At 25.5% G+C, this 16,001-nt stretch overlaps 3 protein-coding genes across 8 annotated transcripts in view; 2 read left to right on the forward strand and 1 right to left on the reverse strand.

The window, feature by feature from the left end:
• Positions 1-1,665, forward strand: part of LOC126905273 (ecto-NOX disulfide-thiol exchanger 2) — a 7,784-nt gene extending 6,119 nt beyond the window's left edge. For all 3 annotated transcript variants that reach the window (XM_050684810.1, XM_050684809.1, XM_050684811.1), the window contains 2 exons: positions 918-1,083; positions 1,254-1,665. In XM_050684810.1, the coding sequence (XP_050540767.1) occupies positions 918-1,083; positions 1,254-1,453 (366 nt within the window). In that variant the 3' untranslated portion in view covers positions 1,454-1,665. The remainder of the gene's footprint in view (positions 1-917; positions 1,084-1,253) is intronic.
• A 4,523-nt stretch (positions 1,666-6,188) lies between these two features.
• Positions 6,189-12,220, forward strand: LOC126905276 (ribosome biogenesis protein NOP53). 4 transcript variants are annotated; one of them, XM_050684817.1, is made up of 9 exons: positions 6,236-6,250; positions 7,186-7,321; positions 7,891-8,010; positions 8,088-8,243; positions 9,690-9,883; positions 9,961-10,265; positions 10,806-11,032; positions 11,681-11,947; positions 12,009-12,220. In XM_050684817.1, the coding sequence occupies exons 3-9, from the start codon at positions 7,898-7,900 to the stop codon at positions 12,088-12,090; spliced, it is 1,344 nt and encodes a 447-aa protein (XP_050540774.1). In that variant the 5' UTR covers positions 6,236-6,250; positions 7,186-7,321; positions 7,891-7,897; the 3' UTR covers positions 12,091-12,220. The 4 variants fall into 4 exon arrangements, with proteins under 4 accessions (XP_050540771.1, XP_050540774.1, XP_050540773.1 ...); XM_050684814.1 differs by lacking the exon at positions 7,186-7,321 and having other exon boundaries at positions 6,189-6,250; XM_050684816.1 differs by lacking the exon at positions 6,236-6,250 and having other exon boundaries at positions 7,082-7,321.
• Positions 12,221-12,908: 688 nt separating this feature from the next.
• On the reverse strand, positions 12,909-15,995 carry LOC126905278 (cilia- and flagella-associated protein 299-like). Its single transcript, XM_050684820.1, has 3 exons — positions 15,620-15,995; positions 14,828-15,025; positions 12,909-13,356 (listed from the first exon to the last, which is right to left on the reverse strand). Exons 1-3 carry the CDS (start codon positions 15,962-15,964, stop codon positions 13,183-13,185), a joined length of 717 nt encoding a protein of 238 aa, XP_050540777.1. The 5' UTR covers positions 15,965-15,995; the 3' UTR covers positions 12,909-13,182.
• Positions 15,996-16,001: the final 6 nt, after the last annotated feature.

Raw genomic sequence — 16,001 nt, forward strand, 5'->3', positions numbered from 1 at the left:
GTTTTTTTTTGTGTCTGTTACCACTTTTTCTCAGCTCTCACCAAACCGATTTCTTTCAATGATACGTCAAAAGATCACAAATTGTATCTAGTCGAAGACATTACCTTCAAAAATTGAAAAAAAATCCCTCGTTCCCAGTAAATGGGGGAAACCTCCAAAAAAATTACAAATTTAAAAATCACTAATTTTTGAAATTTTTTTTACTTAAAATTGCCATAACTTTTTTTAAAAATAACCGAATCAATATAATTTTTTTTTATATAGATGCATGATATCATTACCTTTTATTTGGTATATTTTTTTTTTATATCTGACTCTTTACCTGCCCACAGGGGGGGGATTTAAAATGACAACTTTTTCAACTTTACTTTTGAAAATGTTCTGGAAAGTCTGACACTTTTATATATATATCTTAAATTAAAGCTAATGTAATGCACTTTATTATGGAAAAAATAAATTTCGTACTTTATTGTGTCTTCAGGGTGAAATTGGCTACTAAATGCTATTTTTGTGTGAAAATTCTCGATTTTATTTTTTTATTTTTAACTTTATAATGCTATAACTTATTGAAAAGTGTATGGATCAACATAATTTTTTTATGAGAAATAATAATTTTTAATAATCCCTTTTTCATTCGATATACTTTATCTGAATCAGGATATTAATATCGAACTAGCAAATCATGTTGCTTTTGGAATAATCCACCAATTTTTTAAAATTAAACACTATCTAAAGATTTGCATCGAAGCGTTTTTTTTGATAGTGATTTTAATCACTGTCAGATATCATAATACTTGATCCAACTATGCCACGTCACCACTGTGCCACGCCCCCCCTGTGCTGGATTTTTTTTTTTTTTAAATTTTCAATCCTTTTTGAAATATAACTTATATTCTTTAGTTTTTTTATTTTTAAAGGAACTAAATATTCTAAATGAAAAATTAAGTAATACCCAAAAATTCAATTATGAAAAAACTAATGAAAATTCTGTGGCTTCAACAAAATATAGTGTGACTGAAATCAGTGATATACAAAAGAAAAATATCACTTTAAATTATTCTGAACAACAAATAAGACTTTTAGGTGAGTATTGAAATTTTTTATACAAAATAACACGTATGATGTTCTACCATTTTTTTATAAAGTTTTGCATTCAAACACAATTACATAATTCTTATGATAAACAACATATATTAAGAATTATGTAAATAATAAAATATATAATACATACATACATTGAACATTTTTTACAGCTCTCAGTTCCATCTATTTAAATATCCATCCACTTGGAGCTAGTATTGAAAACATTTTCATTTACATTAAAGATATTAATAATGAAATAACAATAGAGGAGTTAGAAAAATTACTTAAAGATAGTGACCATTTGTTTGAAAAATTTCAACTTGACAATAAACAATATCGGTGGAAATTGAGCAGTTTTCTTAAAAATTAGATAATAACGTTTGTATTTCAAAAAAAATTGTAAAGCATTATATATAAAATTTTATTTGAAATACTATTAATTTTAAATAATTATGGTTCTATGAAATCAATTTAAAGAACTTATAATTATAGTATAACATGTTTTTTTGTATTGCCCATATTTATATTGGGATCTTGACCCCTAGTAATAAATTTTATGAGTTATATAAATTTATTGTTCAGAAATCTGTTGATAATCAATTTTATATAAAATTATTTTATTAGTAGTTAAAATTAGTAATTTATTTATGTTAGCAAATAAAAGCTATACAATCAGAAATAAAACTTTGTAAAATATTCTTATTTTCTCCTTTAAAGTTATTTGAATATGCACCTGGCAAAAAGTTATAATTGAATAAAGTATTAAATTATTACAGGAATATTATTAATCCATCCAAATTAAGTATTAACCCTTTCAGTCTACAAGTTCTTTATAGAGGACACCCTTATAAAATGAATAAGAAGTATGCTCGATCAAATTAGTGCGCATAATAGTGCCATAAATACATTGTGTTGTATATATTCTATATTAAGGAGCACTGCCCCGATTTAGCCAAGTATTTTAATAAACTTTTTTTAGTTAATTTCAGTTTCAAATTTCATTTATAATATTTTTATTAACTTCAACTGTGTTTTAATACATCTTTATTGTATTATCTGCTACACTGTAGTAGTTTATCAACCAAGATATAACTCGTTGATAAATCTAACCTGAGAAAAACTTTAACTGCATAGTAAAATTTTAAATGTTTAACTGCATATAAATAGTTAAAAATCAATTTATTGTGTAATTACTTACAGTAAGTATAAATTGTTACAGTATTTATAAAAACTGTAGTTATAATGATTATTTAATAAATTTTTGAATTTTTTTTTAGCTTCGATGCGAAGCTGAGAAGGTATTGGTTTTACTAAGATGTGTTTATTTTTTTTTTTTGTGTCTGTTACTATTTTTTCTCAGCTCTCACCGAACTGATTTCTTTCAATGATACGTCAAAAGATCACAAATCGTATCTAGTCGAAGACATTACCCTTAAAAATTGAAAAAAATTCCCTCGTTCCCCGTAAATGGGGGAAACCTCCGAAAAAATTACAAATTTAAAAATGGCTAATTTTCGAAATTTTTTTTACTAAAAACTGCCGTAACTTTTTTAAAAATAAACATATCAATATATTTTTTTTTTTATAGATGCATGGTGTCATTACCTATCATTTGGTATACTTTTTTTATAAATCTGACTTTTTACCTGCCCACAGGGGGGGATTTAAAATGACAACTTTTTTACAAAAAATTAATTTTTTCAACTTAACTTTTGAAAGTGTTCCGGAAGGTCTGACACTATTATATATATCTTAAATTAAAGCTAATGTAATATACTTTATTATGCAAAAAAAAAATTTCAGACTTTGTTTTATCTTCAGGGTGAAAATGGCTACCGAATGCTATTTTTGTGTGAAAATTTTCGATTTTGTATTTTATATTTTTAACTTTATTATGCTATAACTTTTTGAAAAATGTATGGATCATTACAATTTTTTTATAAAAAGTAGTATTTATATAGATCTTTCATTCGACATACTTTTTTTTTAAATCGGACCATTTCTCTTAATACAGGGGGGATTCAAAACATAAAAATGCATTTAGAAAGTAGAACTTTTTCAACTTAACTTTTGAAAGTGTTCTAGAAAGTCTGACACTTTTATATATATCTTAAATTAAAGCTAATGTATTTACTTTATTATGCAAAAAAAAAAATTCGGACTTTAGTTTATATTCACGGTGAAAATGGCTACCAAATGCTATTATTGTATGAAAATTCTCTATTTTATTTTTTACATTTTTAACTTTATAATGTTATAACTTATTGAAAAGTGTATGGATCAATACAATTTTTTTATGAGAAATATTATTTTTTAATAATCTCTTTTTTATTCGATATACTTTATCTTAATCAGGATATTAATAAGGAACTAGCACCACAGAATAGATTAAACCAGAAGTGACACTCTTAGTTTTTGCTGATAACAAGCTTATGTCGCTCAGTGTTGCCACTTAAGAAAAAAAAACGTATTTCCTTTTTTCTTTACATACGGTCACATTGTTCAACACCATTATTAATGGTTTGTTTGTAAACACAATGTTTATAAACATGGTTTATTGGTAAACAAACCGCCTACACATGTCATAAATCTGTAGCGACGCACTGATCATTCGTGAATTGTGGTTTGTCTGCGCTTCATGTGTGTTGTGTTCCGTTCACCGTTGTTGTGAGTTTTGCTATTATATTTTGACTAGTGATTATCACTTGCTGTAGTTTTAATTTTTCAATTGCAATGGACTACTTTTTAACTGCAAAACGAAAAATACTTAAATGTTCAATAAAAAACTGCAAAAGTTTAGAAGTAGATCCGGCATTAGTAAGTCATTTTTCTTTTCCTAAGGATCCTTCTAGGTAAGTAATTTGTTTAGCATTTATAAAATATATTTCAATTAATTGAAATATTAAATTATTATTTATTGTATAGGTGTGAAGTTTGGATTGACAAATGTGGATTGTCCCATCTCAAAGGAATTGATGCAGCAGTTTTGAACAAAAATTATCGGTTGTGTTCATTGCATTTTGAAAACTGTATGTTTGAAATGAAAAACAGAACCGTCTTAGACCTGATGCTATTCCAACGTTATTTGAAGATGCACTATTAAACAAAGAGGAACAGGCTGTTGAAACTATTGCTGATAATGATAATGAAACAGTGGAGTGCTTGCCATCATGTTCAACACCTGGTATGTTTTTACTTATAACTTTAGCTATTTCTAAAATAATTTATAAATACTTAATTAGACTGATTATTATATTATAATACTATTTAATTTTTATTTAACAATTGGATCAGTCATTTCTTTTGTCATTCTATAAAGCATACCCCACAAGAGACCACTCAACATTTGGAAATTTAATGATGCCGCACGATACATTTTATAATTTTATTAATGAATTAGAAAATATTTTTATTAATAACTTTTCCACACTTGCTATTGTAGATGGAGTTGGAGCCGAATTAAAAAATGATTTTTGTAATGTACCTTTTAACCACCCTTGTAAATGTTTTGATAAATTGTATTTAATTAATTTGTTTACAAGATTTAGAATATTTACAGCTATAAAATTTTTAAATAAAAATTTAATGTCTGAGAAAAAAATTAAAAATAGGAAATTGTCTATTTTAACTCATCTATAAATTATTTATGTATATGATATTTGTAAATTATTGTAATATATGTTTTAAATAAATTTAATATTATGTGGATATTGAATAATTTTTTTTTTTCTAAATAAGTCTTTATTAAATATACATAAAATAAAAAATATATTAAACAAACTAATTACACATAATGAAAACATTAATTGAAAGTTTTAAAATGGTGTTATATGTTTAGAAATAATAATAAAATAAATCCAAAAAATTTACTATGCAAATTTTCTAAAATAATTAGCATGTAAATAATACATTTAGAGTTCAAATCAACCGCCGATGTACAATTATTGTACAGTACAATGAATTATATGCATACAATTACTTATTTTATTGTTTTTATGGTAACACTGAGCGACATAAGCTCAAAATTACCGTACTCTCATAAGAATACATGTAATTTTTTTATCAGTGTCCATTCTGGTTTAATCTATTCTGTGCTAGCACTATCTAGAGATTTGCATCGAAGCGTTTTTTTTTATAGTGATTTTAATCACTGTCAGATATCATTATACTTGATCCATCTATACCACGTCACCACTGTGCTGGGTTTTTTTATCGCTCATTTCTTGTGATGCAAGTTTTTTATTTATAGTCCGTATTCTAAAATATATTCCTGTTCTACTAATGAAGTATCCACGATTAAATTTATTATAAAATATCATTACAATGCGTTGTTTTAAAGTAATTAATATAATTATTACTTAAAAATTATGTCTATTATATATATTATATCAGAATTAAAAAATCGCGCGATTTTAAAGGCATTCGTCAATCAGTCGTATTTCATTGATCGTATACGAATGCACAAAAACACAAGGCGACGCACGTGCTCATTCTACGACGAAAATGCGAACTGTGATCAAGCCTAGTGATGGGCATAATCGAGATATTTCGATTATTGAAATCATATATATCATATAATCGAGATATTCTGATTTTTTAAATAATATTGATTATTCTATAATCGAGTGATTATTTTTAATGATTTCTCGTTTATTATGAAAACAATTATTTCTTGATCTTGAAATGTATATAATCGAATAAAAGTTATTTCGAATGATGTCTATGAAACGAGAGAATACTATTTTTAAGTTTTTATTTAGCATAAATTATAGTCGAATTATTATTAAATTGTTGACTTCGAGTCTTCTTATTTTCAACTCGTTCAATCGCTACTCATGGCAACACCTTATCTGTCACATTTTTGGGAAGTATGTGACGATTAGAACAAAGTTTTGTCCTGAACTGGCTAAACTACTGAGTTCTGATTCTCTCACTAGTTGTGAATTTATGAAAAATCAATTAGGTGTGGAATCAGGTGTTTTAATTATGATGGTCAAGCCGGCTATTGCTACCTTATCTTATGTTTTTATTTTTAAATTTGTTATCGGTTTTTTTTCGTCATTTCTACGGTCTAACTCGGTTGTATAAATAAATACATATAATGCGATGTATGTTTATAAATGAGACAATATACATATTTATTATTGAAAGAAAGAAAGCATAACAGGTAGATTTTTTTATAATTCAGAATTTACAGTATTTTAGACCAACAGATTAATTTAAAATATAGATAATAATTATTAAATAAAAAAAATTAACAACTTGTCTTTTATTTACAGCACTTATTAATAATGCATTATTAATATATTATTGTTATTATTATTCCTAAATTATAGTTTAATATAATAATTATAAATAAACACCAACAAATAAAAAAAGCAAAATTAAATTAATAATTATTTACTATAGGTATATTTATTCATATTTCGAATAATTTTTCGATTCTCTCGATAAATAATAATAGTTGATTATTCTTATCATACGAGCAGACGATTTTAACTTCGAGTGATTTTTCGAGAGATTCACTCGATTATGAAAATGTCTCGATTACTAATCATTCGATTATCGAAATCATTCGATTATGCCCATCACTAATCGAGCATACTTCTTATTAATTTTACTATGGAGGACACTAGATTACCTTATAGACAAATTCTATGATATAACTGTGGTTAGTCATAATGTGCTCTCAAGAAGACGTATATATTTCATATTTGATCAGTTGCCCCATCTAGTATTATGATTTCCAATTAAATTTTAAATACTAATCTTACTATGAGAATCGTTGATTATTTTTCTAAACAATATATGTATTTATAAAATCAACCAACTTACTATGTTATGTAAATGTTCATTCAATCACAAATTATACTTTTTTTTTCAACGAAAGTATTCAGTCATGAGATTCTGGGAAAATAATTAGCGAAGGTCGAAAAAAAGTTGCCTGTTTTCGAAAAAAAACGCTCGCTAACGCCAGCGTTTACAACTTAATATTTGAAATTTTCATTCATCCAAAGAAATGATTGAGATAGCATAAAAAAAAATTAATTCATTAATTTTTTACCGTTCTACGAACTTTTTTTCATACGCTCGAAACGCCAGGATATGTCAACCGAAATTCTTGCGACACTTAACGATTTTTTTTAAAATTCGCAACTTCACGACGGCTATCTACACGTGCCGAGGAAGGGACGAAAATACGAGAACTGACCAAAACTCAAGCCGATTTTTCTGTGAGGTAATATTACATGTACACATCTGTAACTCATTACATTTCTTTTTTTTAGACATCGCTAAAAAGTTATGCCCTAGTTAATTATAGGAACGGTCCTGTTTACACGAGTTAAATAAAAAAAATGTTTGCGATGAATGTTAGAATTGATTCGGCTAGTGGGAAAGGATGAATGTCCAAAAATGTTTTATTTTTGTAATTTTGCTTTTTCTTGAATTAGATAATAAATAGATAGGAAAAGTAAAAATTACAAAAATAAATTTTTTTTGGACACGCCCAGTTTGCAACTTAGCGACTCAATTGAAAGTAAACGAAATGCCTTCTTCAAAAATCGCGACAAAAATATTTAATCACGGTAGTAACAGACTGTATAATTTGTGTTAATATATTAAATAAAAGTATAGACTGGTAGTAATTGCAAACTAGATTTTTATTATGATACCATTATCAAATTAATACTATTTGTTATTTTTGATAAGAACAACACGTGACATTTATCGAATCATTGGAGTAAAGTTATTTAATTAATTAACTCTTAAAATATTATACGTAATATTACCTTTATTTCTAAATAGTATAAATATGAAATCAAAAAAAAAAGGAGGAAGACGTTTAAAACGAGATTGGCGTAGGAAAATAGACGTAGCTGATGTTGACACATATTTAGATGAAGAAAGATTGAAAGAAAGAATTGGGTAAACTTTTTAAAATGTTCATTGAAAAATTAGTTGTAACATTTTCATTTATATATATTTATATATCTCCTCTGAAGTTCAACTAAGGATCAGAAAGATGAAGATTTATTTCATGTTGATACAAGTGGAAAAAATATAAAAAAGGAAAAAACTAAGAAGAAAACTTTAGATACTCCTTTAAAATGTTTATCAAGCTTACATTCATCTTCTGCTATACCTCCATTAGCTAAAAGGTAAATTTGTATGTAAAAGTTTATTGAATTAAAGATGTTATATCCCATTATATTCAGAGATAAGTATTTGAAACTCATTTTATCTATGTGAGCCTTACTATTATAAAGGATATATTAAAAAACAATAAATATAAAAATGTTACAAGTTTAAGTTATTAACATTTATAATTTTTACCAAAACATTTCTTTTCTTTTTTAATATTTAAAGATAATAATATGAAATTCAACATGATTATTTTGAAAAGAGAAGCCACTGACTGACATTTTATTGAAATTACATTTTTTTTTTTTAGTTGAATTTTAGCTTCGATGCGAAGCTGAGAAGGTATTAATATTACTATGATGTGTTTTTTTTTGTGTCTGTTACCACTTTTTCTCAGCTCTCACCGAACCGATTTCTTTCAATGATACGTCAAAAGATCACAAATTGTATCTAGTCAAAGACATTACCCTCAAAAATTGAAAAAAATTCCTTCGTTCCCCGTATACGAGGGAAATCCGCCAAAAAATTACAAATTTAAAAATCATGATGCATGATGTCTTTACCTATCATTTGGTATATTTTTTATATATGTGACCCTTTACTTGCCCACAAGGGGGGATTTAAAATGACAACTTTTTCACAAAAAATTAATTTTTTCAACTTTATTTTTGAAAATGTTCCGGAAGGTCTGACACTTTTATATATATCTTAAGTTAAAGCTAATGTAATTTACTTTATTATGCAAAAAAAAAATTTGGACTTTATTTTATCTTCATGGTGAAAATGGCTACCAAATGCTATTATTGTATGAAAATTCTCTATTTTATTTTTTACATTTTTAACTTTATAATGTTATAACTTATTGAAAAGTGTATGGATCAACATTATTTTTTTATGAGATATAATATTTTTTAATAATCCCTTTTTCATTCAGGATATTAATAAGGAAATAGCAGATCATCTATACTTGTCCCATCTATGCCTCGTCCATACTGTGCTACCATTTTTATTATTTATTTATATTTTTTTTACTGTGGGCCAAGAAGATCTTTGCACCACTTTTTTTTAAGTTTAATGAAGATTATCAGTCATTGTAAGTAGAGTGAGATCCTTTACTATAGATTTAGGATAGTTAATAAAGGAATGGTAAAATTGAGTGTAATGTTCTTTTGCAACTTGCAATATTGTTTTTAGTTTATAAGTCTGAATGTTTACTAAAATTAAAAAATGTTCAATATAATATTACATTTTTTGTTTAACTGTATATATATATTATATTCAAATATTAATAAAAAAGTTTACTAAATTAGTAAAGAACTTATTGATCCTTATAGATACCTTATGATTTTATATAATTTTCACTTCACAATCCTAAGCTTCAATGGCATAACTATTAAGTGAAGGCTGTTAGGATTAAAATATTATTTTCCATTTAATTATTCTTATCACATTTTCTATTTTAGAAGTACCAAAAAAATTAAAAAAAGTTTAAAAATTGATCATGAGTTTGATAAAAATATTAAACCACTTAAAAAAACTATTACAAAGAAGAAAAAACTCAAAGAAATAAATAAAATATTGAAATCTAAAGTAAAACTATTAACTGATAATCCAGTAAATGATATTTTTAAAAAGGACTTGTGGTCAAATTATAGAGGTAAATATGGAAATAATTAGTAACAATTTTATAAAATCACTTAAATAGTATTTTTATTTAAAAAAAATTTGTTTTAGATCCCGGACAAAGGAAAGATAAACTTACAAAAAATGTTTTAAGTTGGCTACCAAACGAAGTGCTAAAACATAATGCCAAAGTTATACCATCATTAATCTCAAAAACAATGTCTCATCCAAATCAAAGCAATGTAGATGATATAAAAATGCCACATCCTGGACTTTCTTACAATCCAGCAATTGAAGACCATGTTTCTTTATTAGAAAATATTGCTGTCAAAGAAACAGAATTTATCAAACATGAAGCTCATATAAAAAGATGTACCCAAAAATTATTCAAACAAGTTTCTCAAGACACACATGAAGTAATTTTAAAGTGAAAAGTTACTGTTTATGTATTAAATTATTGTTATTATTGTAAACACTTGATATTATGTGGGGAGTTGTTAAATAAAAAAATATGAAATGTTGAAAAATATTAAAACCTCAAAGGTATCATCTGAATTATCAAAAATAAACATTCTAATAAAAAATATGCAAAAAAAGTTTAGTTATAAAAAAAAAAAAAATTATCTTTAAACTCATCATATTTTTTCTCATTTTTAAATCAAATTGTTAAAAAATTTAATTAATAAATATTATTTGATTTACGATGGTTAAAATTATTTTTTGGGAAATATCAGTTTTTCTTTCTTAAAAAGTTAACTTTTTACTAGAGCAACCTCATTATGAAATTAACTACATATTTCCTAGTTTTTTTCAGAATATTAGAGAAGTTTGTCTTTTGGAAAGTATAATATTAATTATGTTTAACGTTGTGTATTATGTTTCACTCTTAAACTTAATTGTTCAAGTATATCATAAATTATTTTTAAGTTTATAATTTCTATTTTTTAATGTTTTAGAAAATGATTATCGAAGAAATGACAGAGGGATTGCCTGGGTTTCAAAATGATACAATTACTGTAGACACAGTTGAAGATAATTCTGAATATAAAGCAATTAATCCTCCTACAACAAGAGATAATCAGAAAACACAAAAGAAACGTAAAATCCAGAGACGTTTAAGAAATGAAGAAGCTATAAGAATGAAAGCTAAAATTGAAAAAAAGAAAATTTCTGATCTTTACAAGTATAATTTATAAATATTTATTTTTACTCAATTCCCTTCTATGTTGTTTAATGTTCTTAAAATAAATTGCTCATTCATTAAAAAATACAGGCTTATAACTGATAGTTTGAATAACTTATAACTATTCAAATTATATGAGTATTACTTTAACCATCCTCTTTTTTTATGTTCTTTGTTTCTTTAAATGCATACTACTAGCCTAAATAAAAGTGTATTGACTTGTATATCTCACGCCTGGAAGTTTCTAATGATAAGTTTTACCATCTCAGGTTACACACTCAAATTTCTTTTTAGTGATTTTGATACTGAATAATATACTTTTAAAAACTAACTATATAATTCTCTGGTAACCTCTTCATTAACTACTTCTAATCATTTCTATTATTGGAATATTATCAAAGAAATTTAGAAATTATCAATCACCTCTTGTGATTAATAAGTGTATAAGCTAAATTATCTATTTTTAATCAATAAATATATGGTATGTTTTTATCACATTTCCACAATAAAAGTTTTTATTTTGATTTCTCTATTGATATATATATACCTTTTTATGAGTGATAAAATAAAAATTCAAATTTAGTAATAATTAAAAGACTTATTAAAAAATTTCCAGCCAATTTTGGTGATAATTGTAAAATTATTTAGGTTACGTTTTATTAATCAAGAACTGGATGAGTTAGAACATAATGAATGTAAAAAGAAAATCAAGAGATTAAAAAAAAGACAGTTACACAATATGGGTACTAGACGTTTAGGAACAAATAAATTTGTAGAAAAATCTGAAGTATTTGCTCTACCAAATGAAATTAAAGGTACCCTAAGAGAAACTGCTCCTGAAGGAAATATATTTAAAGATTGTTTTGAAAGTTTACAAGTACGTAATATATTACCTGTTGGAAAGAAACAACTGAAGTGAGTATATATATATATATATATTTTTATAAGTATAAAATATAAAAAATTATTCTTTTAGGATCAACAAGAAAAAGGTACAAGCGTTTATGGATCCGGCTTTTAAAGTTACTCCAGATATGTTAGCTCAGTTCAAACTTTAAGATATAATAATTATGATAACTTAACAAAACTATAAAAATAAAATATTGTTTTTATTTTGTTAAAAACTATGTTTTATAAATCATAGTTAAGTTATTTATAGTTGAATATAATATAAAGTTATTAAAATTTGTTATCTTTTTTCAATTTAATATCCTCATACAGTAAAATACAAAATTTATGATTTTATTTTTCAATTTGTTATATACAGTGGCTTAACATGTGGCTGCACCCCCCCTCCCTATTTCTTAAATGAAACAATGAGACAAATAAAGTTTCATAATATGAACTACTATACCAAAATTTACTATACCCCTCCACTATTATGAAATTCTGAATAAATTACTGATAAAGAGTAACTGTTTAACAATGACTAATGCAATATCTTGAAAAATATAAAACATAATATACTTTTTTCTTTATCTGAATTAATATTATGTTATATAACTTATATAAATACTTTAATACTATCCCCATTGATACTTCCTTAATATTGTGTCAAATTTTGTTTTTAGAATTGAAACATATGTTGTTAAATCAACTTACCTACTAAAAAATAATTTATCTAAGAAAATTAATTCAAAAGGTATCAACAAGTTGTTAATAACAACTTAAAATATTGGCTAGAAACAAGGCATAAGTCCATTTATTTTTATCTCTAAGCATTTATAAACCACATTACATGTCCAAGTTTGTTTTAAAAATTCTAATATCTTTTAAAATACAGGTTCAAAATTTGTTAATGACTAGTCATTTTTATTATTAAATAAATGTCTTATTTATAGGCTAGTTAAAGACTATCCATTTAAAAAACAATTTTAAATAATTTTAAGAGTGTAGTAGTGGGTATAGTACCGAATTTTTTTTGAAAATTATCAAACTTAAGATACTATTGATTTCTAATAAGATTAAATTATAATATGTTTAATAATTTTAAATATATTGCGTGAGTCATAATTAAATAATCGCCTGTATAGATACCTTTACCTTTGAGATCTCTATATGCAAAACTTAGTATACAAATTTTATTCATCTAATCTAAACAAAATTCAATAGACAAAATGATTAACTTTTAGTCATATCAATTTTTATTTTCATATCGATTTTACTTTTAGTATATGATCAAATAACATTGCTTGCAAGTATTTATCTGAATGTATTCTGACTAAGTCAACATTTACATTTGAATATGTTAAGTACGGATTGCCATTTATTATCAATCTATCTCCATTACATTGAAATATTAAACCTTGAGGTATTGTTATGGGCTATAAAAACATAAATTATTTAAAAAAAATTTTTTTAATTGGTTCATATAATTAAATTTTATCAATGCCTGCATAATTTATTATCAATATACATAGTTGAATGAGAAAATGTTTTATTAAATACAATTTAATATAAATTTTAAATCTGGATTTTAGTACTAGATTCTAATTACTTGTACATCACAAATGATGGAAAACTTTCTTTTTTGTGACTGTAATAATTAAAAAGTGGATTTTAGGGAGATAATTATTATTTTGTATGTTTGTTGTTTGAAAAATATTTTGGTTTTTAAATAATATATCCTGAAATTTTTTTAAAAATAATGTAATGTTTATACAGGGTGTTCAGTAAGTCAGGAAACGGGTTCCTGACTTACTAAACACCCTGTATAACAATTTTACGTATTTTGTTGTATTAGTTCTTTAATAAAAATAAAAAAATCTTTTATTGTATTGAATCCGAAAACATATTTAGAAGTTTACTACAAAATAATTAACTATTAGTTATAGATAGTCTATATTCATAGAGACGTATCGGAAAAAAATTGGTAAGCTACTAATAATTTTGACCTTAAATATTATTTTTAATAACATTCCTCATCTAAATTATCAGTCGGGCGCTCAATATACAAAAAATATGGCACAAAGCACCTACGCTTTTTTTCACAACAATACTAGTATTTTTCGTTCATTATTGTTTTAATCTTATTTTTAACTTTTTAGTTCGTTATGCTTTAAAAGGGTGTTTTTCAGCTTTTTTAACTATATTTATTTTCACTTTTTAGTTTTTATAACAACGCTGTCACAGTCACGGAGTGTTTATTGTAAATTATGACTATCAATTGATATAATTTCTGTATTGCCAGTTAGTGCGTTTAAAAACTCGCAACAATGTGTCCTATGACCATTGGTAATAAAGGCTATATACCTGCAAATATCGTCATAAAAAACCAATTAGCTACCTGTATTTGTATTCCCTTATACAGAGTATTCAGTAAGTCAGGAAACGGGTTTCTATTGTTCTCATTATTTGTAACAATGAGAACAATAGAAACCCGTTTCCTGACTTACTGAACATTCTGTATATAAACTCAAAAAAAATTGAATCTTTAACTGTTTATATCTAATAATAAGCAATACAAATTTGTTTGTACAGAATGTTCAGTAAGTAAGGAAACAGGTCAATTGTTACAAACAATGAGAACAATAGATACCCGTTTCCTGACTTACTGAACACTCTGTATAGTAATAGTGTTGCCGGTGTGTGGTGAGCGGGGTGGGGTGAATGCGTTACGGCAGTCTAGTCTCAAGCCCATAGACGACGGATACTCGAGGATAACACGTTGTGCGTGGTAAGTTACAAACATACGTACAGGTATGACAAAATAGATCTATTTTGTCATGCGTACAGGTAAAACTAATATAAGTGGGTTAAAAACGGAAATATTTTTCATAAAGTGCATTCACAGACCGTAAAATTTTTAGTTTTGTTTAAATAAGTTGTATTGTTTCTCCAATTATAATAGCTCAAATCCGTTTTTTTTGGTTGTAGAAGTTTTGTGCCCTTGTAATAAGGAATCCAATTTTCGGTTAATAATCGTTCACCATAATCAATGTAGCACGATATCTCAGTATTTTTTTTGCATTTTACTCGTATAAATATAATTGTCTAAAAATATTATTAACAATAAACATTTATAATTTTTAAAAATATGATTTTATTAAACCAGGTGCTTAGTCAATAGGAAGCTATTTCTAGTTTTCCTCTTTTAAAAAAAATAGCTCTCATATTAGAAGAATCGGTAAAATGGTTTCCACCAAAAATTTCTATATCTGCGCCTGATATAAGAAAACGTTTTTCCCTGCGAATTTCTGGATAAAATATGCTTAAATGATAAAATTTTAAGCAAAAAAGGTTTAAAAATCCAGTACAGTAAAGACACGGCATAGTTGGAACAAGTATAAATGCCTAAATTCATAATAATATCAATGATAAAAATAATGATAATACTGCAAACAAGGTAATTTTTGTTAAATAAGTTACCTTACCAAAAGGCAGTAAGTGTCAATAATTAAAAAGATGCGTTTGATACCAAAATATTCGTAATTTTATATTGAATTTGTTTGGTTTCATAGCAAAAATAGATTTTATGAAAATTTAATTATAAAATCTTTTTAACTGCGTTAACATCAATAAAATCTGAATCCCATTTCCCAAAATTGTTAAAATTTTATTATAGTTGTTAGGTTATAATGTACATACCGCTAAATCGCCTAATCGTATCCTTTTTTCGCGACTTGCTAAAGCTACAATTAAAGGGTCTTGGCTGATTGTTTTGTTTAACAATTCATTTAATGGTTTCCTTATATTCATTGGGGGATTAACCATTTTTCTTACTTCTTCTAATCTTTCATTAAAATCATTGAATGATAAAGTTACAGCTGAACGATAACCTGCCTCTGCGATATTGCGACATTGTTTTATGCTTTCTAAATATTTTAGATCAGAATTTTTCCTTAAAGAATCTAGGTATTCATTGTAATTGTTGAATTGCAATAGTCGACGGTCAGCTTCTCTTTGATGTTGTAAACTTGCTTTTTCAATCATTTTGAAGTAAATAGAAATATTTATGAGTAAATTTGCA

This window comes from Daktulosphaira vitifoliae, unplaced genomic scaffold, assembly GCF_025091365.1.
Source record: "Daktulosphaira vitifoliae isolate Bord-2020 unplaced genomic scaffold, ASM2509136v1 Scaffold_4, whole genome shotgun sequence".
Lineage (NCBI taxonomy): Eukaryota > Metazoa > Arthropoda > Insecta > Hemiptera > Phylloxeridae > Daktulosphaira > Daktulosphaira vitifoliae.

What these genes read in the sequence shown, in the direction of transcription:
- LOC126905276 (XM_050684814.1), top strand. Translation starts at nt 6,204, where the DNA reads ATGAGACAATATACATATTTATTATTGAAAGAAAGAAAGCATAACAG. An exon ending in AAAGAAAGAAAGCATAACAG is followed by an intron (nt 6,251 to 7,890) that starts GTAGATTTTTTT and finishes ATTTCTAAATAG; the next exon opens with TATAAATATGAAATCAAAAA. An exon ending in CTTGTGGTCAAATTATAGAG is followed by an intron (nt 9,884 to 9,960) that starts GTAAATATGGAA and finishes AATTTGTTTTAG; the next exon opens with ATCCCGGACAAAGGAAAGAT.
- LOC126905278 (XM_050684820.1), bottom strand. Translation starts at nt 15,964, where the DNA reads ATGATTGAAAAAGCAAGTTTACAACATCAAAGAGAAGCTGACCGTCGA. An exon ending in TACGATTAGGCGATTTAGCG is followed by an intron (nt 15,026 to 15,619) that starts GTATGTACATTA and finishes TAATATTTTTAG; the next exon opens with ACAATTATATTTATACGAGT. An exon ending in ACAAAACTAAAAATTTTACG is followed by an intron (nt 13,357 to 14,827) that starts GTCTGTGAATGC and finishes ATGTTTTTATAG; the next exon opens with CCCATAACAATACCTCAAGG.